The sequence below is a fragment of the Nycticebus coucang genome, chromosome 8 (genome assembly GCF_027406575.1).
Source record: "Nycticebus coucang isolate mNycCou1 chromosome 8, mNycCou1.pri, whole genome shotgun sequence".
Taxonomy (NCBI): domain Eukaryota; kingdom Metazoa; phylum Chordata; class Mammalia; order Primates; family Lorisidae; genus Nycticebus; species Nycticebus coucang.
In genome coordinates this window covers 133024072-133049254 of record NC_069787.1, presented here as the reverse complement: position 1 = coordinate 133049254, position 25183 = coordinate 133024072, and the positions used below count along the sequence as shown (strand labels likewise).

At 41.3% G+C, this 25183-nt stretch overlaps 1 protein-coding gene across 6 annotated transcripts in view; it reads left to right on the top strand.

Moving 5' to 3' along the window:
• GOLIM4 (golgi integral membrane protein 4) overlaps positions 1–21070 on the top strand; it is an 89160-nt gene extending 68090 nt beyond the window's left edge. For 3 of the 6 annotated variants that reach the window (XM_053599566.1, XM_053599564.1, XM_053599562.1), the window contains 4 exons: positions 2053–2220; positions 2803–2871; positions 18991–19071; positions 19346–21070. In XM_053599566.1, coding sequence (XP_053455541.1) covers positions 2053–2220; positions 2803–2871; positions 18991–19071; positions 19346–19492 — 465 coding nt within the window. In that variant the 3' untranslated portion in view covers positions 19493–21070. Of the gene's footprint in view, positions 1–2052; positions 2221–2799; positions 2872–18990; positions 19072–19345 lie in introns of all 6 variants that reach the window. The other 3 variants (XM_053599565.1, XM_053599563.1, XM_053599561.1) reach the window with 1 other exon arrangement.
• Positions 21071–25183: the final 4113 nt, after the last annotated feature.

Sequence of the window (25183 nt, the reverse complement as noted above, 5' to 3'; positions counted from 1 at the left end):
TTCAAAATATCAAAAGAGTTTGTTGGGTTTCACGAAATAGAAATTTTACAATATACATAAGTAGACACTTAATAACCTTACCAAAAAAGAATAGACACTCCGGCCCAGCTGTGTGGTCTGGCCTTGGCCCTACCTACAAGTGAGGCATGCAGGTGCTGAGTGAGTCTGTTCTTATGTGTAGGCTTAGAAAACTCTTACCACTCATTTTAGTTCTTCTATGGTTTGCCAGTAAATCAACTACACTGTTAAAGACATTCAGTCTGCACTATCATGTGGGTCCCGTTTATATTGAGCCAGTGGATTAAAAGGAGCGTCATTGTCCTTCCTGGGTAATCATCCACAGAGATTTCCTGTTGCTCCCTAACGCCCCCGTGAGGGCAACGGTGTTTCCACTTACCTTGCACCGAGGTTTGGCGGAACACCTTTCCCCTTGCCTCTGCTTCAGCATTTTGAGAAGTATGGTCCAGGGAACCCAGCTCTGGAATATTTTCAGGAAAGAGCAGGAACTTGAGAGCAGGTTTGTATAAGAGACCAAAAAAATAAGTGTGCAAAAGCCCGTGAGTGTGCACAGGAGGGATGGGGGACTTTTGTGGGCTTCCATTGCTATTGACGCTTTACTTTCCCATCATCTGTTTATTTGTTCTGGGGAACACGTGGGGGAAAACACTGGCATTTGTACCCTGCCTTCTTTTAATTAGAAACTGTTAACCTCACTTGCCCCTCTGTTGGTCTTATCTAACATTATGTGACTGTAATAACCGTGCCTGTTAACTTGCCCTTATTACATAGTTGAAGTTGGGCTAGTGTCTACACTTGTATGAACTTTTAAAAAGATATTTGGTACTTTTTAAAAGAGGAATATGTTACTTTATCCTGTATTTTCTATATAAATTATTGATCATGCACTGAAGGAAATTCATTATGACAAGAGATGGTAGAAGAATTAAACTTCAGAGTGAGGGTGATGATTTGTCCCCCACCACATTCCCAGGAAAGGCATCGTTTGCACTTGAATAAAATGCCGGTCCAGGGACGTCCAGACAGTAGATGAGCGGAGACTATGGTGAGCTCAAGGTTCTTCAGTGAACTGAAGTGGAGTCTTGTCTGAGGAATACTGATAGAGACTGGATCCCGCTCTGTGGCTTCAGCGTCTCCTGAAGCATTTACGGCTTTAGCAAGTGGCGCACTGTGACCTGGGAGTGACTGGGGAAGCTCATAACAAGCGTCACCAGTTCCTGCTCTGCTTAGATGCTGAAGTCTGAATCTCTGTTAGGACGTGTATTATTTGAAAAATGCTTTGGGAGCTTAAGTGGAAAATTGAAATAAGTCTCACGTTGATAATGTGTGAAGGGCATTTGTTGAACACAGTAACGGAGAACTAGCTGGGGGTGTTGCCTAATAGGGTAGCTCAGACCTTCTGTCTTACCATTCCTTGCCAGTCCAGCGTCTCTTGGTTTTGTGGTGGTGTTTGCTGATAAACAAACGTGATCCATATTAGAAACTGACCATTTATTTTTGAGTTAGCCTTTTTCTTGTCTCCTTTTCAGATCTTCTCGAGTTGTTTCCGTTGTGGGCCTACTTTTCTTTCAGCTACTTTTCACCTGCTTACGTGTTAAAAATTGCTTGAACTTGGAAGTTTGTCTGTATGAAAATCAATGTAGGAGTGAAAAGAGTTAGTATTTGCCCATCTAAATCTCCCACCTAAATTACTATTGATTTTTTTTTTATTTTTTGCCTCCTTGGTCCTCTGACTTTTATTAGGTCTTGTTTCTTGTTGTCTATTAAGTTACGTCCACATTACTTGTGTCATAGAGTTTTTAAGGACTTCTTTGGAGTCCTTTGCAGAAAAGAAGTGCACTTCATTCTGATTAATGAGCCTCTGACCTGGAAAGCGGGAGTTGTCTCATTGGACAGTGATGCCCGATGCTTGTGACTCTTGGCAAGGATGGATCTGGACGGTCTGGTGAAGGGTGATTTCATTTTCTGCCTGTGTGTGGCCTTTCAAACAGAATTAAACTTGAAGTGGTGGTTGCTTTCTTTAAACTTTTACAGAGGGCAGCTGTGGAGGATATAAACCCAGCAGATGACCCGAATAATCAAGGTGAAGATGAATTTGAGGAAGCTGAGCAAGTGAGAGAAGACAATTTGCCAGATGAAAATGAAGAGCAGAAGCCAAGTCATCAAAAGCAAGAGGACACAGAAATGGGGGAACATTTGGTGGTGAGCAGGTGCCCCTGGGAATGGGGCTTTAACTGGGGTATTGTAATAAATGCCCGAATTTGGTGGTGAGCAGGTGCTGCTGGGAAGGGGGCTTTAAACAGGGTATTGTAATAAATGCCTGAATTTGGTGGTGAGCAGGTGCTGCTGGGAAGGGGGCTTTAAACAGGGTATTGTAATAAATGCCTGAATTTGGTGGTGAGCAGGTGCCGCTGGGAAGGGGGCTTTAAACAGGGTATTGTAATAAATGCCTGAATTTGGCGGTGAGCAGGTGCCGCTGGGAAGGGGCTTTAACCAGGGTATTGTAATAAATGCGTGCTTTATGCAATAGTTAGTCACCATCCACACTGACGGAAGGGTTGCAGCTCTGGTGGTTTTAGGCCATCGTGCAAAATGACATGCTGCACTCAGAGAAAGGGTAACGGGCTCCTCCGCTTTGTGTTAGGAGTGACTGTTCATCATTTCCTGGTCACAGGCACATTGAAAGTGCACTTTTCATGGTGGCAGGCTTGTCCTTTGTCCCAGAATGCAGTAACAGGCATCTCTGATGTGCAGTGACACGAGCCTCCCCTTTTGTTTCAGCAGATGGCAGGAAATCCAGACCAGCAGGAGGATGTCGTGGACGAGCAGTACCAGGAGGAGGGAGAGGAGGAGGTAGTGGGCTGAGCCTGAAGACCGGTCAGATTGCCCGTCCAGCGCACTGACCTTATTAGACATGAGCAGCGCTGCCTCAGACAGGCCTTCTGTAGAAATGTCCCGGGCGATGTATAGGAGAAATGGACTGTAGCAGTGGAGACGTTTGCTTAGAAGTTAACAAAAGCAGAGTGGTAGCATCTATCCCTCAGCTTCTCACTAGCATTTTTTTTTTTTTTAATTGAGGTGGCGTCTTGGAGTCTTGCTATGTTGCCCAAGCTGTTATCAAACTCCTGGGCTCAAGCAAGGAGTCTTGCCGCTTCAGCCTCCTGAGTTACTGGGACCACAGGCACATGCTACCACACCCAGCTTGGCCAGAAATTTTGATTTAAGACATTTGGCTTTCCAGGAAAGGTGGACTTAGATTTGTGTAATCTTTTGTAAGCGTATTTCCTCCTGGCCCCCTCTGCACATTGAGGGCATCTGGACTAGCTCCTGTAACTTACTCTGTGAACAGCCCCTATAGCCCACCTCTCAGGGTCCCCCCTCAGTGTCCCCTGAATTCCACTTAACATCCTCTAATTTGTAAATGGCTTTCCTTCTGGCCTTCTCCCTCATAGTAATTCAGTATTTAAATTAAATTTAACAAAAAAGAGAAGGGAAATAGGTAAGGAGCTCAGTTGAATAAAACGCATGAGGGTAGAATTTCTTAACATTCTTTCTTAGTTTGATTTTTGTTATAAACTTCTGGCATGTTATTGTTAACTACGTATATACAGTGTATGTGGTGTGCCACGTGTGACTAGCTGGTGAGTGCTGTGTGCTGTGTAGACAGGTGCAGTGAGGGGGGGAGTATGATACTGATGGTGCCTACACCCCGTGTGTAGTCTCTCCATAGATGAGAAAACAGTAACTAAACTACAGCCTTGTTTCAGAGCTGCTTCTCAGCTAGGTATCTTACAAATATGTCCCTTTGAGAAACCTCCCGGGAAGGTGGACATAGGGCAGATGAACCAACAGACCCCCCCAACTGGCCCCCTGAACAGAAAGCACGTGCGCTGTGCCCCCACATGTCCCCCAACCGGGTCTCCTTTCTCCCACTTCCTGCTTGTCTCAGCTTGTCAGAGCTAATGCCGAAATTTGTGCTTCTACCAGGCAAACAGAAAACGGTATTGCCCTGCAATCACCGGCCACATCTCTGGCCATGGGCACTCCAGCTGGCTTAGTCTTCTCATCCTCTCTTTTCTCATCCTAATCAGGACCCCGCTGTCTTATCAGAAAGAACATTAGAGGAACCAGCAGCCTGAATATTAAGACATTTGGCAAGAAAAAGATAATCACCTGGGCTTCAGTTGTAATAGGATGTCCAGACTAATATTACTTTATTTCATTATGTCAGATACAAGGAATCTTTGAAGGATTAAAAGAGGAAAGGTTCACCTTGGCTTCTTTTTAAAAATTTAGAGGGGTAAACATCAAATTTTAATCGGTATTTACTGATTCCTTTTCACATCTCTGTTATGATCAGTGAAGGTAAAGGAGTGAAATGCTGAGATCCAAAGAGGAATCAAAGATAGAAAACAAAGAGAGAGAGGAATGAGGAAAAGAGAAATGGTGGCAAGGCAGAGGAGGCTGTGCTGGCCCCGTGATGTCCTGAACTCAGGCCTGCCCCTAACGCTGCTGTGCCTCACACCCTGTCAACTCGGCTGAATTTCAGGGCTCTTTTCCTCTTGACGCACCCAACTCCAGACCCTAATCTCTTTACCCAGTTCCCTGCTCAGAACTCATATGGCATTTTGATCCCACTTTCCAGCCCCCTCTTACAAGGGCTGCAGCTTCTCCCCTGCCCTTCAGGACTGTTGCCACGTGAGCTGGCAGCAGAAGCCACACGGGCTTTCTTCTTTCTGCTGTCAGTTTCCAGCCTGCCTCCTGAGTGTCCTTTGTTCAGGCAGTGTTGTATTTTTGTGGTCATTTCTGAGATGATTAATGATTGCATTTTTCCATCTTTTCCCATTATTCTCAGGTCATCTTTTGGGAGGTTCTCAAATACCATTTAAGCACTAGTGGTAATCAGACATGAAGCTCTCAGTGACTGTAGCAAAATGGGAAAGGAAAGGACGCCGTTGTAGGTAGAAGCACACACTGTGTTGCTGACACGTTATTGTGTGTGTGAAACAACACTTGCGTGGAACTAGGCATTGTTTTTTGGTTTTTGTTCTTTTTTTTTTCTTTTTTTGCAGTTTCTGGCCAAGGCTTGAACGTGCCACCTCCAGCATATGGGGCCAGTGCCCTACTCCTTTGAGCCACAGGTGCTGCCCAACTAGGCATTGTTTTTTATGCCAGGACCATGCTGTTTTGATCACTACAGATTTATACTATAGCCTAAAGTTTGGTAACGTGATACCTCCTGATTTGTTTTTATTTCTGAATAATGCGTTGGCTATTCCAGTTTTTTTCTAATTCCATATTAAATGAAGCACTATTTTTTTCAAGCTCTTTGAAGTATGACAATGATGCTTTAATAGATATTACATTAAATCTATAGATTGCTTTGGATAGCATGGACATTTTAACAATGTTGATTCTTCCCAGCCATGAGCCTGGTATGTTTTTCCATTTGTTAACATCTTTAGCTATTTCTTTTCTCAGAGTTTCATAATTCTCTTTATAGATCTTTCATGTAAGATAAATTCCCAGATATTTCATCTTCTTTGGCACTATTGTAAAAGGAATAGAGTCCTTGACTATATTTTCAGCTTGATTATTGTTGGCATATATAAAAGCTACTGATATGTAAGTATTGATTTTGTATCCTGAGATACTGCTGTATTCCTTGATCACTTGTAAGAGTTTTGTAGTTGGGTCCCTGGGGTTTTCCAGTTATAAGATCATATCATCTGCGAAGAGTGAGAGTTTGATCTCCTCTGACACTATTTGGATACCCTTGATTGCCTTCTCTTGCCCATTGCAATGGCTAAGACTTCCATTACTATGTTGAATAGCAGTGGAGACAGTGGGCATCCTTGCCTCGTTTCTGATCTGAGTGGAAATGTTTTCAATTTTATGCCATTCAATATGATATTGGCTGTGGGTTTGCTGTAGATGGCCTGTATCAGTTTAAGAAATGACCCGTATAAGCCTATTTTCATGTTTCTGATCATGAAAGGATGCTGGATATTATCAAAAGCTTTTTATGCATCAATTGAGAGAATCATGTGGTCTTTGTTTTTTTATTTTACTTATATGATACATTAAGAAGAAACTAAACAAAGAAATATTAGACTTAAACCTGATCCTAGAAAAAATGGACTTAACAGACCTGTACGGAACATTTCATCCTAATAAAACTGAATATGCATTCTTGTCATCAGCCCAGGGGTCATCCTCCAAAATTGATCATATCTCAGGACACAAGTCTAACCTCAGCAAATTTAAAAGAATAGAAATTACTCCTTGTATCTTCTTGGACCACCATGGAATAAAAGTCGAACTCAATAGCAACAGGAATCTTTATAGTCAAAGTTGGGGAAACTAAATAATCTTAGGCTGAATGATATCTGGGTCAAGATTAGACAAGATAAGATAGGGAAGGAAATCATCAAATTTTTGGAACAAAGTGATAATGAAGACACAAATTATCAAAACCTGTGGGAAACTGCAAAGGCAGTTCTAAGAGGGAAATTTATAGCATTGGAAACTTTTATCAAGAAAACAGAAAGAGAGGAAGCCAACAACTTAATGGATCACCTCAAGCAACTGGAAAAGGAAGAATATTCCAACCCCAAATGCTGAAGAAGAAAAGAAATAGCCAAAATTAGAGCAGAATTAAATGAAATTGAAAACAAAGGAATCATTCAGAAGATCAGTGAAACAAAAAGTTGTTTTTTTGATAAACCTTTGGCCAACCTAACCAGAAACAGAAAAGTAAAATCTCTAATATCATTTATCAGAAACAATAAGGAGAAATAACAACAGACACTGCAGAAATTCAAAAAATCCTCAGTGATTACTACAAAAACTCTATTCCCAGAAATATGGAAATCTGAAGGAAATGGACCAATGCCTGGAAGCACACCACCTTCCTAGACTCAACCAGAAAGAATTAGAAATCTTGACTAGACCTATACCAATCACTGAAAGGGCATCAACAATATAAAATCTCCCAAAACAGAAAGTCTGGGACCAGATGGCTTCACATCTGAATTCTATCAGACCTTTCAAGAGGAACTAGTACAGGTTATACAACCTTTTCCAAAGCATAGAACAAGAAGAAATACTTCCCAACACATTTTGTAAAGCAAATATCACCCTGATCCCCAAACCAGGAAAGGATCCAACAAAGAAAGAAAATTATAGACCAATGTCATTAATGAATACTGATGCAAAAATATTCAATAAGATCTTAGCAAACAATTTGACAATACATCAAAAAAACTATACACCATGGTCCAAGTTGGTTTCATTCCAGGGTTACAGGGTTGGTTCAACATATGCAAATCTATAAATATATATCACATAAATAAAATAGGCATTGTTTTTTAATTCCCAGCAAAACTCAGTCTTGCAGCTGCCCCAGCTAAGCATGGGGAGGCAAGCCTGTGGGTGTCACTGGTTCCCTCCTTTCTAGCCACAGTCAGAATTAACTTCTGTCGGCATCTGCTCCTGGGGAGGAGTTGCATTTGGCCAGTGCCGCACCTGTTCAGAGGCACAGTGCCCATGATGTAGAGACTAGAGCTCTAGTAATGGAGGACCCAAAACAAGTGTGATGTAGGAAATTTGAACTCTCCTGACTTAAAATCTTAGTCGAAGCAGTGTTACTTGAGACATAAAAATGATGGCTGTTAACAAGCATTCCTTGTGTGTTGTTTGGGATTACTGGAGCACAAATATTTGTATTGTGACCCCACCCTCCTTTTTTTTAAAAACTAAGTCAGATTTTTGGAAAAGGTGGATATAAAGTGGAACTGGGGACTTGGTAGGCAAGAGGCAAGGGCTACAGGACAGAAAAGCCTGGGAGCTGCAGGGGCCCCGGGACTCAGGAGGAGATGCTGATTTAGCTCATAGATGACCCAGTCCTGGCCCCGGCTGTTCCCAAGAGGAGACTCTGAGTCGCCAAGGGAGGTGGATAGATGGAGGAAAAATGAAAGAGGTTTGGGGCATCTGGCTGATCCCCTATGGCCAACCACCTCCCTCCATAACCTAGTTCTTGCCCCCCACAGACTTAATGGGAAATGAGAGGGAGAAGAGGGCTCTAAGTCCCAAGAGATAGGTTAAAGGATATGTGTGTGGGGGAAGGATGGCCACTGTTCCATTTGGTATGTGGGGACAGGTGGTGTGAAAGACCCTTGGTTCCAGGGTGGTGGAAACTGTACATGTCCCTCTGTGGCCTGTAACCCCTGGGGCAGAGTGGGTGGTTCCTGCAGCTCACCTAGTGTTTTCCCTGCTAGCGGCGCCCACCCCGGTCCCTCACAGGTGTGCTCCGACTCCGGCTTCTGCTGTGGTGCTTGGTGTCTCTGCGATCCCTCTCCCTGCCTCTTCCCTGTCCCTTTCTCTATCACGATCTCGGTCCCCCCTGTCCCGCTCCCTTTCTCTCTCTCTCTCCCTATCCCTCTCCTGGCTGTGCTCCCGTTTCTCTCTCTCCAGTTGTTGGTTCCGTTGCTGCTCAGCTTCCTTTTCCCATTCTTTTTGCTCCTCTTCTTGCTCCTTTCGCCACTTTTCCTGTTCCTTGGCCCTTTCGGCCCACTCTGCCTCCTTCTGAACAATCTGGCTGTCAGTCAGTGGCAGCCAATAGATGCAGGGAGCTGCCTTGGTCTTTCGGAAAAGGTCATCCAGCAGCTTGGCAGGTGGCTCCTCCTGTGCTTTCTCTTTGTTATCACTCTTCTTTTCTTTAGACTTTGCTTGTTCCTTGCGGCTGAGGTCACGGGACCATGATGGAGAACGGGGACCTTCTCAAACTTTGTCCCAATCCCACACACGCTCTCATGGAGTTCGTTCCCACAGCTCCATTTCCCATTCCCGCTCTGCCCGGGGGTGCTGTGTTGGCTGAACTGGGGGTGGGGGTGTGGGGTGCAGGGGCTGAGGTATCCCCTGTTCCTCTGTCTTAGCTTCAGAGGGATGGTACACCAAGAAGCCCTGGTGATAATCCAGCTCATCTTGCTCAGCATAGTCAGCACAGAGGAATTTGGGATTGGACTGGGGCCATTTGACCCCATGTAGAGCTGTGTGGGTGGTAACGGCTTCCTCTACTGTTGAATACGTTACAAAGCAATGAGATTTGATCTTGTCAATCCATTGCTCCATGAGCGGTGGCCTCCATCACTGCAGCCAGAGTTGAGGTCTTCTTTTTGTCACATGCCATCCACCTCTTGGGCCCTAGTGTTCTCCACTGCCTGACGTCCAGCCTTCTGGTCTCGGCTCATCCTGTGACATCTTCGCTATATAAAGAAACATTGTGAAGACACACAGGGGCAGGGTGGCCAAAGCCCATCTTACCCTCAGCTTTATTTTCTTTTGATCATTTACTACTGTCTCCTCACACAGGGCTCATTTCTAAAATGCCTAAATCATTAGATTTCAGTGGGAAAAAAATTAGTAATGAAGAGTAGTGTTGGGAAATCTTTGACAAAGCGTTTTGTCCACTTTGGCAGGATACTAATGGGGTAAGCATGAGAGAGAGGGAATCGCCGTGTCCACGTTACACACGGGTAACATTTGCTTCTGGTTATTAGTCTAAGCCTGTTTTAAAGATTAATTAGAAACTTCATATCATTTTACTTCTTTTAGTGATATCTTTAAGGCAAGTTAGAATTATTTTTGCCCCAAACGTGGGTAATGTATTTTTCTACAACAACAATATGTACCTCACAGCCTGTTCTCTATATGTCTGGAAAAAATTTTAAATTTCATTTGTGAATTCTATAAATTAAAGTGATTTTCAGATCAGATTTTATTGACAACTGGTAAGTAAACAAACTTTTCTACAAAAGATCCAAAAGGGAGAGAAGAAAGATTTCACAGAAGGGTGGTTGGTTATCTTACTATCCAGTTCATCACTGCTCAAGGAAGTGGTTTGCAGTCTTAGCCGTGGATAAGAATCAACTTAAAGGGTCTGTGACAAATACAAATCCTTGGACCAGATTTTACTCTTGGAGATTTTGATCTTATCTGTTTTTGAATCTAGGAATTGGTGTTAATAACCCCCACCCCCACCAGCCCACCTGCAGCTAAGGCTGATGTTTCAGGATCCTACTCTTTAGAAAAATAGTCCTAGGATGCTGTGGATGGGCTTTGAGAACTGTGAATCTCCTGCCTGGGTATCTGTGTCCCATTTGCTAAGACTTTCCAAACAAAGTCTTAAAACGGCCTTTGACTCCCCAGTCACACATGCACGGGTGCACATGCACACACAGAAAATTAAAGATCATTGACTTTACCCAACCCTTTTATTTTACAGATAAGAAATTTGAGGTTCGTAGAGGGTAGTTACATTTTTGAAGGTCATACACCTGGTTATTTATTGTTAGAAACATTTTAGCCCCCACAAGTCTGATTTTAAAGGCCATTCTAATCAGTCAGTGTACACTAGGCATGGTCACTATGTAGTTTAGTTTTTATTTATTTATTTATTTATTTTTTATTGGTAAATCATAGCTATGTACATTAGTGCAATCAAGGGGTACAATGTGCTGGTTTCATATACAATCTGAAATATTCTCATCAAACTGTTCAACGTAGCCTTCATGGCAATTTCTTAGTTATTGTATGTAGACATTTGTATTCTGCATTTAGTACGTTTCACCTGTACCCATTCTAAGATTCACCCTAGGTGTGGCCCCACCCATTACTCTCCCTCCACTCTAACCTCCCCCCTCCCTTCCTCTCCCATCCCCTTCCTTGGCCCTTTCCCTATAGTCTTGTGCTATAGTTGGGTTATAACCTTCATAGGAAAGCTATAAATTAGCTTCATAGTAGGGCTGAGTACACTGGATAATTTTTCTTCCATTCTTGAGATACTTTACTAAGAAGAATATGTTCCAGCTCCATCCATGTTAACTAAAAGAGGTAAAGTCTCCATCTTTCTTTAAGGCTGCATAATATTCCATGTATACATGTACCACAATTTGCTAGTCCATTTGTGGGTCGATGGGCACTTGGGCTTCTTCCATGACAAACTAAACTTCCATGAATTATGAAGCGGGCTGCAATAAACATTCTGGTACATATGTCTTTGTTATATTGTGATTTTTGGTCTTCTGGGTATAACCCTAGTAAAGGAATTATAGGATCAAAAGGCAGGTCTATTTTTAGATCTCTAAGTATTCTCCAAACATCCTTCTAGAAGGAATGTATTAGTGTGCATTCCCACCAGCAGTGTAGAAGTGTGCCCTTTTCTCCACATCCATGCCAACATCTCTGGTTTTGGGATTTTGTTATGTGGGCTACTCTTACTGGGGTTAGGTGATATCTCAAAGTAGTTTTGATTTGCATTTCTCTGATGATTAAGGATGATGAGCTTTTTTTCATGTGTTTGTAGATTGTGCGTCTGTCTTCTTTAGAGAAGTTTCTCTTCAAGTCCCTTGCCCACCCTGAGATGGGATCACATGTTCTTTTCTTGCTAATACATTTGAGTTCTCTGTGGATTCTGGTTATTAGACCTTTATTGGAGGTATAACCTGCAAATATTTTCTCCCATTCTGAGGGCTGTTTGCTTGCTTTACTTACTGTGTTCTTGGCTGTGCAGAACCTTTTTAGTTTGATCAGGTCCCAATAATGTATTTTTGATACTGTTTCAATTGCCTGGGGAGTCCTCCTCATAAAAATATTCACCCAGGCCGATTCCTTCAAGAGTTTTCCCTGCTCTTTCTTCAAGTATTTTTATAGTTTCATGTCTTAAGTTTAAATCTTTTATCCAGCGAGAATCTATCTTAGTTAATGGTGAAAGGTGTGGGTCCAGTTTCAGTCTTTTACAGATCACCAGCCAGTTCACCCAGCACCATTTGTTAAATAGGGAATCTTTTCCCCACTGAATGTTTTTAATTGGCTTGTCAAAGGTCTAATAACAGTAAGTAGCTGGGTTCATCTCTTGGTTCTCTATTCTGTTCCAGACATCTTCTTCTCTGTTTTTGTGCCAGTACCATGCTGTTTTGATCACCATCGATTTATAGTATAGTCTCAGGTCTGGTAGTGTGATTCCTCCTGCTTTGTTTTTATTGCTGAGTAATGTTTTGGCTATTTGAGGTTTTTTCTGATTCCATATAAAATGAAGTATTATTTTTTTCAAGATGTTTAAAATATGCAATGGAGCATTAATAGGAATTGCATTAAAATTATATATTGCTTTGGGTAGTATAGACATTGTAACAATGTTGATTCTTCCCAGCCATGAGCATGGTATGTTTTTCCATCTGTTAACATCTTCAGCTATTTCTTTTCTTAAAGTTTCATAGTTCTCTTTATAGAGATCTTTCACGTCCTTTGTTAGGTATACTCCCAAATATTTCATCTTCTTTGTTGCTACTGTGAAAGGAATAGAGTCCTTGACTGTTTTTTCGGCTTGGTTATTGTTCGTATATATAAAGGCTACAGATTTATGAATGTTAATTTTGTAGCCTGAGACATTGCTGTATTCCTTGATCACTTCTAAAAGTTTTGTAGTAGAATCCCTGGTATTTTCCAGATATACGATCATATCATCTGCAAAGAGTGAAAGTTTGATCTCTTCTGACCCTTTGTGGATACCCTTGATTGCCTTTTCTTCCCTAATTTCAATGGCTAAAACTTCCATTACGATGTTAAAGAGCAATGGAGACAATGGGCAACCTTGCCTGGTTCCTGATCTAAGTGGAAATGATTTCAATTTAACTCCATTCAATATGATATTGGCTGTGGGTTTGGTGTAGATGGCCTCTATTAGTTTAAGAAATGTCCCTTCTATACCAATTTTCTTAAGTGTTCTGATCATGAAGGGATGCTGGATATTATCAAAATGCTTTTTCTGCATCAATTGAAAGAATCATATGGTATTAATTTTTTAGTTTGTTTATGTGCTGTATTTCATTTATAGATTTACGTATATTGAACCAGCCTTGAGACCCTGGGATAAATCCCACTTGGTCATGGTGTATAATTTTTTGATGTGTTGTTGGATTCTGTTTGTTAGGATCTTATTGAGTATTTTTGCATTAATATTCATTAGTGATATTGGTCTATAATTTTCTTTTCTTGTTGGGTCTTTCCCTGGTTTGGGGATCAAAGTGATGTTTGCTTCATAGAATGTGTTGGGTAGTATTTCTTCTTTTTCTATATTTTGGAAGAGGTTTAGTAATATAGGTACTAGTTCTTCTTTAAAGGTTTGGTAGAATTCTGACGTAAAGCCATCTGGTCCTGGGCTTTTCTTTTTAGGGAGATTCTGTATAGTTGATGCTATTTCAGAACTTGATACAGGCCTGTTCAACATTTCCACTTCGTTCTGGCTAAGTCTTGGTAGGTGACGTACTTCCAAGTATTGGTCGATTTCTTTCAGATTTTCATATTTCTGAGAGTAAAGTTTCTTGTAATATTCATTAAGGATTTTTGAATTTCTGAGGGGCCTGTTGTTAATTTCATCTTTACCATTTCTGATTGATGAAATTAGAGATTTTACTCTTTTAGTCTTGGTTAGGTTGGCCAAAGGTTTATCTATTTTATTGATGTTTTCCAAAAACCAACTTTTGGATTTATTGATCTGTTGTATAATTTGTTTTCGATTTCATTTAATTCTGCTCTGATTTTGGTTATTTCTTTTCTTCTGCTGGGTTTGGGGTTGGATGTTCTTCCTTCTCCGGTTGCTTTAGATGTCCCATTAAGTTATTAACTTCCTCTCTTTCCATTTTCTTGAGGAAAGCTTGCAGTGCTATAAATATCCCTCTTAGGACTGCCTTTGCAGTATCCCAGAGGTTCTGATAATTCGTGTCTTCATTGTTGTTTTGTTCCAAAAATTTGGTTGTTTACTTTTTAATCTCATCTTTAACCCATCTATTCTTCAGCATAAGGCTATTTAGCTTCCATGTTTTTGTATGGGTACACAGATTCCTGTTGTTATTGAGTTCAACTTTTATTCCATGATGGTCTGAGAATATTCAAGGAATAATTTCTATTTTTTAAAATTTGTTGAGGTTAGATTTGTGGCTTAGATGTGGTCGATTTTGGAGTATGTTCAGTGGGCTGATGAGAAGAATGTGTATTCAGTTTTGTTCGGATGAAATGTTCTGTAGGTGTTTGTTAAGTCCAGATGTTGAACATTAAGTTAAATGTAAAATTTCTTTGCTTAGCTTCTTTTTGGAGGATCTATCCAGCACTGCTAAAGGGGTGTTAAATCTCCAGCTACTATGGAACTGGAAGAAATCAAGTTGCTCATGTCTGTTAGAGTTTCTCTTATAAATTGAGGTGCATTCTGGTTGGGTGCATAAATATTAATGATTGAAATCTTATCATATTATTACCTTTAACAAATATGAAGTGTCCATCCTCATCCTTCCTTATTTTGGTTGGTTTAAAGCCTATTGTATCTGCGAATAGTGTTGCAATGCCTGCTTTTTTCTGCTTTCCATTTGCCTGGAGTATAGATGACCATCTCTTCACCTTGAGTCTATATTTGTCTTTTAATGTAAGATGAGATTCTTGTATACAGCAGATATCTGGCTTGAGTTTTTGTATCCAGTCAGACCACCTGTTCCTCTTTAGAGGACAATTTAAACCATTGACATTCATTGAGAATATTGATAAGCCTTTTGAGAGTCTGGTGGACATTTTTAATCCTTTTGCGATTGTGGAATTTGGAATTTGATCAAAATTTTTCTGGTTGGGTTTACTTTTGTGGTGAAGGATTATGCTGGTCTTTATGGACGATGGGTCTGAGAATATCCTGGAGAGCTGGTTTAGTTGTAGCAAATTTCTTCAACATGTGAATGTCATTAAAGTATTTAATTTCTCCATCCTAAATGAAACTCAGTTTAGCTGTGTACAGGATGCTGGGTTGAAAGTTATTTTGTTTTAGGAGATTAAAAGTCTATGACCATCTTCTTCCAGCTTGAAAGGATTCAGCAGGGAGATCTGTAGTCATTCTAATATTATTCCCCTTGTAGGTGATGGTTTTCTTTCATCTGGCTGCTTTCAGAATTTTCTCCTTCATATTAACTTTAGTGAAATTGATTATGATGTGTCTGGGGGATGTCTTATTTGGGTTGAGTCATGCTGGAGTTCTGAAACTGCTATCTGAATTTCAGAATCTCTTGGCATGTCTGGAAAGTTCTCTTTCATATTCTCATGGAGAAGAGACTCTGTGCCTTGTGAAGCCACTTCATCACTTTCGGGGATCCCTTTAAGACAGATATTAGTTTTCTTTGAATTATCCCAGAGCTCTCTGAGAGAATGATCCCTTTTTGCTCTTCATTTCTCTTCCTCTTTGAGTGTTTGGGAGCGTTCAAAAGCTTTGTCTTCAGTGTCAGAAATCCTTTCTTCTGCTTGCTCTGTTCTGTTACTGAGGGATTCTACTGTGTTTCTCAGATCTTTGAGGGCTGCAAATTTTTGTCTCAATGTGTCAAAATATTTGGTCATTTGGTCTTTGAATTCATTGAATTCTTGAGAAATCTCTTGGGTTACTGCTTGGGATTCTAATTCGATCTTATTTGCTATCCAGATTCTGAATTTGATTTCTGACATGTCAGCTATTTGTTTGTACATGGGATCTTGTGCTGTGTCTGCCCCATTGATCCTTGGGGGAGTTGATCTACTCTGATTATTCATATTGCCAGAGTTTTTCTGTTGATTTCACATCATGATTGTTTTTCACTTTTGCCTCAGTTGGGGAGGTGTCTCTCCAAGATTAGACCCCAGCGGGATCACTCTATTGTTGCTGGATCTTTGTAGGGGGTGACCCTGTGTAGCTCCTCTGGGTCTGCCCCAGCCAGGGAGTTCTGGTTGTGGGAGCAGCTCCGGAGTGTGACACACCTGTATCCAGCAACAGGGCGGGGGGTGGTGCACACAGTTCTTGGAGTGCCTAGCGCCCAGTGACTTTGGCACAGAGGGCCCAAGGCTCCAGCAGTCTCTGGCCAGGAGAAGGGCTCCGTTCAGGGGCAGGGAGGACTCCGTGGGGCACACGGCTACCAGCATCCCTGGCCAGATGAACGGGCCTTTGTGGAAGCAGGTAAGGTACAGGAGGGAGGACCGGGGATTGCGTGTCTCCTAGAGTTCCTGGTCAGAGCATGTGGAGGCCCGGCTGGCGCGGTGCACCTCTTACCCAGGTCTGGGCGCGCAGCAATCGTGGGTCCGGCAAGTGGCGATCGCAGTTTGTGGTGCAGCTCTTCCGGAGTTCCAGACCATAGTTGTAGTTTTTATAGAAATTTGTGAGTGCATGAAGTGTGATGGAACTAGAAGGTCACCATTTTTTGTAACTCCCAGCTGGAGCAGTTGATTTAAACAACAATCAGCAAAGGATGATGTCATTACATGAACAGAGGTCAGGAGACTTGACTCTGGGGAGACCGGGCTGTCACCATCTGGGCTCACCACCTCACCTTAGCCTTGTCAAACATGGGAAAAACAAACTATGTGTCTCCTGATGTGATAAAAATACGGAATATACACCATCATCCCTTAAATAGCTTTGCTTTTAAAATTGAACCTGAATTCATTCAAACCACTAAGCTAATTTCCATTGATAGGAAATGTGAGGTTCCAGGAATGAGTTAAGTGATTCCGTAAAGAATCACATAAATTCAGAATGTGGGTCATTCTGTGGGACAGCAAATCCATATCCATAAGGGAAGGAAAGGGGAGGGAGCCCTTGCTCTGAGGATTAGGACTTTGTTAAGACAACTAGAAAAATATAAATCTGGATTAAACATCTGATGATGTTGGAATTATTTAATTAGTAATAGCATTCTATAAGAGCATGTCCCTTGTTTTTAGATATGTGTACTGTAACGTGGGGGCAAAATTACATGTCTTTAGTTGTTTTTTTTTTTTTTTTTTTTGGTTTTTTGGCCAGGGCTGGGTTTGAACCCACCACCTCCGGCATATGGGACCGGCGCCCTACTCCTTGAGCCACAGGCGCCACCCAGAAGTTTTAAGAATAATAGAAAAAAGATAGAAAAATAATAGATGATGAAAATATGGCAATATTGAGATAACTTGAAATTTGATGATAACGCGTATAAGGGATTTATTGAATGATTTCTTTTATTTGCATGTACTTGATTTTCATAATAAAAACAATTGACCTTATTATTTATATAGCCAAAAAAGTTGTATAGCCAAGATTTTGGGAAGGTCTACCTGACTTCATAGCACATGGTAGGAGTTGACAAACCCCGGCCTATAGCCTGTTTCAGAAGTGAAGTTTTACTGGAACACAGACAGACTCATTTATTTACAGACTGTCCATTGCTGCTTTTGTACTATGGCAGTGGAGTTGGATAGCTGAGACCTCATAGCCCCAAAAGCCTAAACCCTTGCTATCTGGCTCTTCATGGAAAAATCGGCCAACCCCTGATTTATATATATTCCCCTTCACCCCACGCTGCTTACGTGGCAATTCTTGTCCGCTTTCCCCTCTCAACTATACCCCGTTTCATGTTTATAAATAATATGTCTTCATTACTAAGGGTATAGAAGTTGTGTCACACTTCAGCAATTTGATGATGTTTCAATTAGGCCTCGTGAAATGGTGTCCTATGGGGTGTCACTCTGAGGCTCTGTGACTGGGCAGGAGAGATGTCACGGGCCTCTGGGGGGGTCAGGTGAGACACCATCTTCAGTTCACTCCCCCAGGAATGTGAACACAAAATATGCCCAATGCCTCTGTCCTCATAATATGTCTCCTTGGCACCAGTATTGTTTAAGAGCTGTGCGTCCAATTGGTATTGGGCCAGATGGAAGAGGTTCACAAAGACATGGCTGTGCCTCAAGCATCTTTGAAGAGTTCCGTTTGTAGCCACTGCCTGGCCACCTGCCACCCAAGGCTTGTCTGGGAGGCCACAGTTCACGCCTGTCTCACCCGGGCTGGGTCTGCACTGACTCTGTTTCTGCTTCATTATAGTGCCTCTATAACTCATCCATTTCTCAGTTATTTTTAACAGCTGTCCCTCATACCCCCAAATAAGTGTGAATTTTTATTATTCAAGAGGATTTGCATTTATACCATGATCCTTGAAGACATCAGGCTTTCTCTGGTACTAGGACATGGCATTAGACTTAACTGGCCAGCAGTTTTTTGAAATGTATTCAGCTGACTTAAACCTTTTGACATAAGTATTGTTTTCAAAATAGTTAACAAGTTAGAAAATGTTTTACCCTGTATGTCTGTGAGATATAATCACTAAATTGAGATAATATAACAAAAACGTGCAGGTGCTTTCTTTGGGTTACATTTTGAGATAAATAATTGAGATTAAAAAAAAAAACAGTAATAATAGTACATAGAAAGGAAAATTTCCTCAGAAAAGTCCTATTAGAACCCTGAAAAGAAATAGGTATTTCAGGCAGTTTGAATCGCTATTTCATGGAGAAATCGAAATGCTTGTATTCTCTTCTATATGTGAGCCAGATAAATTTATTCTTGTAGAATAGGTGCATCAGTTTTCAACGACATGTTTATAGGTAGTGGTATCTGTTATTTTGTGTTTTTACAGAGAAGAGTTTTTGCATTAATTAGCAATTCCAATACTTTTGGTGTGCATTTAGTCATTGAAGATATTAAACTGAGTAAGGGAGGCCGTTCCTGCCTTCAGAGAACTTAGATTCTGTCTGAGCTTTTAGATTTCTACAGTTCTTCCATTTGGAAAAGGGGAATTTTTAATTGGATAAGCTGAATTTTTGTCAGGTGTTAACACTAGAAATGTTAATAACCCTCATTTCTTGTGTCAGAAATTCAGACACAAGAGTCCTAGATTCAGAATAAATCACATCAGTTTTTGTAACAGGTATATTACACGTTTCTTCTTACCAGTAGATAAGTCAAACCCTGGACTTTTATCGATTTACAAGTTTATTTCTGGTTTAGTTTGTTTCTGCCATTTTGAATGAACTTTCTGGAAACCATAACATGTTGCTGCAAGTGCTCAAATGACAGAAGTGTCACATGGTATCTGTGGTTTGTTTTAGGTTCAGGAAGATTTGACCGAAGGAAAGAAAAGGGGGCTGGAGCGTCATGCTGAAGAGACCTACGGTGAAAACGATGGCAACGTACGTGAGGCGGTGCGGTGCTGAGCACCTGTGTGTGTGTGGATGATGTCTGCCTGCCGTGGGCACCGGGGGTGGGGGGATGACACTTCTAAGGTGCCGACATTACCCAGCCCACCTGGCATCAGAAAAGTTGTGAGAATGAGGTTAGGCGGGATGGCAGCATCGCTGACTTTAGGGTCATTCTTCTCCACTTGTCCTTCTCTAAAAGAGAGTAGCTTTACAGATGCAGTTATCTGTCACCAACTCTGTTTTTCTTTTTTCTTTTCATTGCAAGGCCGATGATAAAAACAATGGTGGAGCAGACCAGGGAGCCCGAGATGACAAGCGCCCCGAGGGCCGGGAGGAGCAGTATGAGGAGGAGGAAGGGGAGGAGGACGGAGCTGCAGTTCCAGAGAAGTCACGGCGCAGAGCTGAGATGTAACCCGTCCCCACACAGGGCTCCACCAGTGGATTCTTATCAAGCTGCTCAAAAATTAAATCTGCCTACTGAACTCTAGAATATTTAATTAAAAAAAAATTAAGAATTTAGACTTTAAAAAGTTTTGTATTAGAAATGCTCTTACATTTATATGAATATATTTTGATAACTTAGGTTAGAGCTCCTTTTGTATTCAAGCTAAACCTGACCAAGAAGAAAGCAATAAAGGAACCCTTGGTCTCTGAATCGCTTTTTTATAGACTCTGTGATGCTGGAAAGTGTTGATTCTGTGTATGTTTTGACCTCTCGCCTTTCTGTCTCCTAGCTGACCCTTGTTGTACTGTTTGCCTTTAATAACATAGGAGGTTTTGGAGCAGGGAGCACTGCAAGACGCTGTCCCACCGGTAAGGAGACGGCCAGTGTTCTGACTGCTGCCCTTCGGAGCCTCTTCTGCAGGGTTCTGATAGAATGTTCACCAGTCTGTAGATCTGTGGAGTGACATCCATGGATGGAGTGACACATGGTGGGAAAAGCCATTTTTTTTTTTTTTACAGGGTAAAGGCATTGTTTTTTAAGACTTTTCAGAGCAGTTAGGAAAATGTCTGGCATTACATAAAATCACAGTTGTTCTGCTCGAGAGGAATTGGCTTTAAAGATGAGATGATATGAAATCTCACGGCAGCATCCTGGACTTGGTGGGTTTCCTTCGGTTTTCAGATCAGGTGTGGACACATCCACATGTTAACCTTTCTGGAGGACGGGAGACTCGTTTAAAAACAAGTGGCGTTTTCTGTGTGAGCACCATTCTCAGTCTGTCTCTTCTGACATCACCTAGGGATATATCCTGTTTCAGTATCAGGTTCCTCCACTGCTGTCTGTTCCCCTCTAAGCCCTGTGCCTCAGTATATAATACTCATGATAGGTGTGAGATTGAGGGCACACCAGACTGGACAGTGTAATGGAATTATTTTTCAAAACGACATGGTGTCAAATACATGGTGATAAGGTTGCCCCTCATGATTCCTCTATTTTCTGAGATTGGGCCTGCTTTTTGCTTCTGTATAAGGCATTTTAATGATTATGAATTATAATAAATTCCTCAAAATAAGAAAATTAAAAATCAAAAACTTCTCTTGGTATAGAGACATATTTCAGTTGCAATCATAAATATTTTTATAATATGTAAGACTAGGTTATGCAATTCATGTGTTTGGTTTTATAATAAAAACTGTCAAGTTAATAAAAACAAATTTCATTTTCTACCATAATTGTATGAATCTAATTTTATTTTTTAATAACCACACCCGTGTATGGTTTTGATTATCCCACTTGCCTGTCTGTGTATGCATTGGAATATTTTGTTCAGATGAATTTGGGATTTCCAATAATCATAAGTCAAACCTTACCTTTTCTGTATAAACCCCCTTTATGTAATGTAAAATGTATAATATTGTACATAATATTCAGAATACAATTATTTTGATAAATTAGTTTGTATTTTTAATGTCCTAGTTGCAGTATTTAATTATTTGAACCATATTGAAACTTGGTAATAGTTAATAAAGCTATAAAAAGCAAGTAGTAAATGTTTAAAGTATGTGATTTCTGATTAGTTTCTGATCTTCTGACATTTTTCAGTTCTTTTTCATAAAAAGAAAAACTTTAAGAGGTCCCTGTGTAAGTTAATAAATTACAAAATGCCTCTCCTTCTATTTTCTGTATCCTTTTCTACTTAATTGGCATGTGCTTTTTAAAACCCATTGTTGTGACCCTTAAGGCCCTGGTCCCAGTTGCCTCACAAAGGAACCAGGTATGACACGGATTAGAAGTACAAGCTTGCGGGAGGTGGGGTGACCTTAAGTGCAGGGTAGCCCAGAGTCCTCTCCACAATGGCTATTTATTAAGGTTATACACAGCAGGTGTGGAGAGTTAAGGTAATGACGTATGAGGGCTGCATGCTTAAGGATTGCCACATGCTTTTTCCCCACAACCCTCCATGAAGAAGTACCAAGCATCAGTGTTTCACACATGCTTACAAGTGCAAGACCAATCTTGTCTCATTCCAGAACGCTGAGTTACTTGGGCGACTTCCCCTAAGTCACAAAACGTCTCTAGGCTTGCCAGGAGACTGTCCTGTTCCAGCTTTTCCTTTTAATGTGATAGGAATCAGTAACTGTTCTTTGCAAGCATGGTGGCCATTCCTCTACAACCCATTCCTAAAGAAAAAGCTAAACCCAGCCCCGGCCAAAAACTGCAAAGAAAACAAAACAAAAAAAAGCTGTGACCACAAACCGCTGTACTCCACAGGTACCACCAAGTCACAGGCCACTGTGATGCCTGATGACAGCGCTAACCTCAGAGCGCGCTGAACAGAAATAAAGTGTTAGTTGTATTGATCCTGCCAATTGATCTATGACTTTGGTGCAAGCAGTAAGTGAAAGGATTTGGTACCAGTGGCATGATCACAAGGAGGAAAATGCATGTCTTTAAGAAACTGATACCATGGGACACACAAAAAAACGAGTACAAATGTAATGACTGTTTGATGCACAATAGTGATTTGGAAAAGATCTGTCACTAAGAGCATGACATTAGCCACGTGTGCCAGTGACTCAAAGGAAAATTGTTGACGTGAATCAGACACCTTTATAATACAAGAAGTGTGTGATAGAATCCAGTTGAATCCCCACGTTACTCCCTTGAACTTGATGGAATTCTCTTCCCACAAATGAAAAACTTTATCTTCTGGAGCATTTGATGTTATTGACCTTTTTTTTTTTTTTTGCAGTTTTTGGCCGGGGCTGGGTTTGAACCCGCCACCTCCAGCTTATGGGGCCTGCGCCCTGCCTCTTTGAGCCACAGGCGCTGCCCTGACTTTTTTTTATTTATTTATTTTTTTTTTCACTTCGTTTTGTGTTGAGTTGTTGTATTAGCTTGTGGTACGTCCATCAGTTTGTGGCACAGTGCACAGCCATTATGAGAGTGAATTAAGCCAATTTCCATTCCAATTGCTTCCTTGTGGCTTCTGTCACACTGTCTTCCCCTAGCTTTGTTCTCAGCATCCTGAATCTCCTTGTCATACAGTAGATCTTCAATAAGTACAGTATTGACCACTCAGGAGACTGTGACAACCTGGTCAACCCACGGAGGTAGGCAGTACAAGGGACACGGCCCACTGGACTGAGACCTACGTGTGGTGCACGTCCAGTCTGTGAACCTTTGGTCAGCTTCAGGAGGTAGTCAATGTGGGGAGGTGGGCACCTGCAGAGGTTCTACTGTATTTATTAAATGAGCATATTATAGTCCTCTATAAAAGGGTAATATAATTATTTCCAGATGATACAGTGAAGAAGTAGCAAAACTAGGAATTCTTCCCAGCTGAATCAGATTCCACCATTAATTCCAAATATATCTAGTGTGTGGGAACCATTGTTCAGCGTCATACTGTAAGTTTCATATATTAAGGAGGTGTGTGTTAAATTTTGCAATGACAGATAAGAAGAGAGTCAAAAAATTAGGGAAGTCTCAGCTCCAGGCTGTTGGAATTACTTGACCTGAGAAGGAGACAGTCAAAGGGAGAGGTAACATTGTGGGTCTGTCTTCTCTGGAGCACCAGTTGTAGCATAAGGAAAGATGAGTTTCTTGAGAAGCAGATGAATGAACGAAGGTGTAAAATCCAGAGAGATTTCCAAACTGGAATGCATTTAATAATTAATTATGATTCATGAAAGTCTGCCTAAGCTAAGAAGTAGATACAATATCCTCTTAGAAGTTCCTTGGGTCTTATGACTTTTAGAGGAGGGCCGCTTGAGAGGGGGAGTGGCCTCACACTTGCACAATGGCTGTTTCTGTCTACCCCCTCCCCCATCTCTTCTGCCAGCCTCCCTGCAGCAGGCCCCGTAACCACAGGAGTGGACCCAGGAGCTGAGCTGGCCAGGCCACACACCCCATCTTCTAGGCCATCGTGATTGACAGAAGAAAGGGAACATGTCCCAAAGCAGCCGTCAACCTCTCAGTCCGGGGTCCCCACCTGGCTGTGTGGTGATGGGTGGGACAGACATGCCAGGGGCCTACAGGAGTCAGACCCACATCCCATGGAGGAAACCCAGTCGCAGCAGAAAAGAGTGATGCCAACCCAGAGAAAGCAACAGGAAGAGGGAGGAGAGAGATACAAAGAAAGCAAACAGAGTTCAGATTTCCAGGTTCTGCCTTCCTTTCAGTTTACTTGCCAATAAATTTCCCTTCCTCCCCAGTCTTTTCTTAACTAGTCTGAGGGTCTTGAACTAACTAAAGAAAACTGACTTAAATATTGTATTTTTCTATGGGCTAGAACAATATCAGCATAACAAAGAAAATAATTTTTGATTAACTCTTAGACATTTTGCCCCAAAGGTAGCAAGTTTTAACAAATAATGACAAGCTTTTTAACTAATATTTTTGTCTCTTAAATCTTTCAGGAAGAGAAATCTGTGATAAAAGCTTAGGGATTATTGTAATGAAGTTATGAATACTCCTTGTATCCCCATTTTGTCTGCATCAAAAATCGGCAAACTTATTCTGTAAAGGGCCAGACAGGAAATCTTTGAGTCATTTCAAGCTATAGATCCTCTTTTGAAATTACTCAACTCCGCAGTCGTACTGTGAACACAGCCAGAAACAATGGGCAAAGAGGTGAACATGGCTGTGTTCCAATAAAACTTTATTTACATAGAGGCAGGCCAAATTTAGCCTGCAGACCATAGACACTTGGTCTGTATGGTCTAAACACTTGCTGGACAAACAATTATCTCAAAAGAAAATAGAAGATTTTGAGATCTTCTGCTATTAAGACTTTCTGGTACTTTGCTATAATCTGTTTTATTGGACATTGGCAAGCACCCAACACTATCTTAGCTGCTACATCTGTGCACTATTTTAAGTAATTGAAAATGAAATACTTTTCTGTTTTACCATCTTGGCTGACCTTGTTCTCCTGATTCCCTGTATGTTACTAATGGAGCTTGAAATTAAATGTCATTTCTGTTTATGTGGTATCACGTACACAGCATTTCCTGTAAAGCATACAGGAAAGAACTGGTTCATTGGAAAACATGAGCTTGAACAAGATGAGATGGCATCTTTTGATCTGGTGTGTCCATCTTTTAAATATAAAGTTCAAGTAGCAATTCTAATAACTGTCCCTTGACTCATCAGCATCCAGTTTGTGGGCTCATCTCTGAGAGTGTCTGTGGGTTCTGCAAGCATCTCATTCCTGTTACATTTATGTACCCAGTAGAATTAGACTTTTTTTCCTTAAGGCAATGAAAAACATCTTTTATATTTCCTTAGCCTTTGCCTCGTATCTTCTGGAGATGGTTTTAAAATTCACTTATGAGATCTTTGATAGTCTTCCTTTCAAGAGGTTCTTGTTTCCCTGGGCTCCCCCTTCCTTCAAGTTGGGGCTGGAATTAGTTACTGACTTCAAACAAATAGAATTAAAGTGAAGTCACCATGAGTGGCTCAGAGATTAAGTCATAAAAGACAGCTCAGTTTCATCCACGTTCTCGCTCTGATCACTCACCCCAGAGGAAGCTGGCTACCATGTTGTGGAACTCTTCAAACAGCCCGAGGGTGAGACCTACAACCATGGGTGTGAAGGAGTTGAGGCCTCTGGCCAACAGCCACCTGAGTGAGTTAGGGGCAGACCCTCCATCC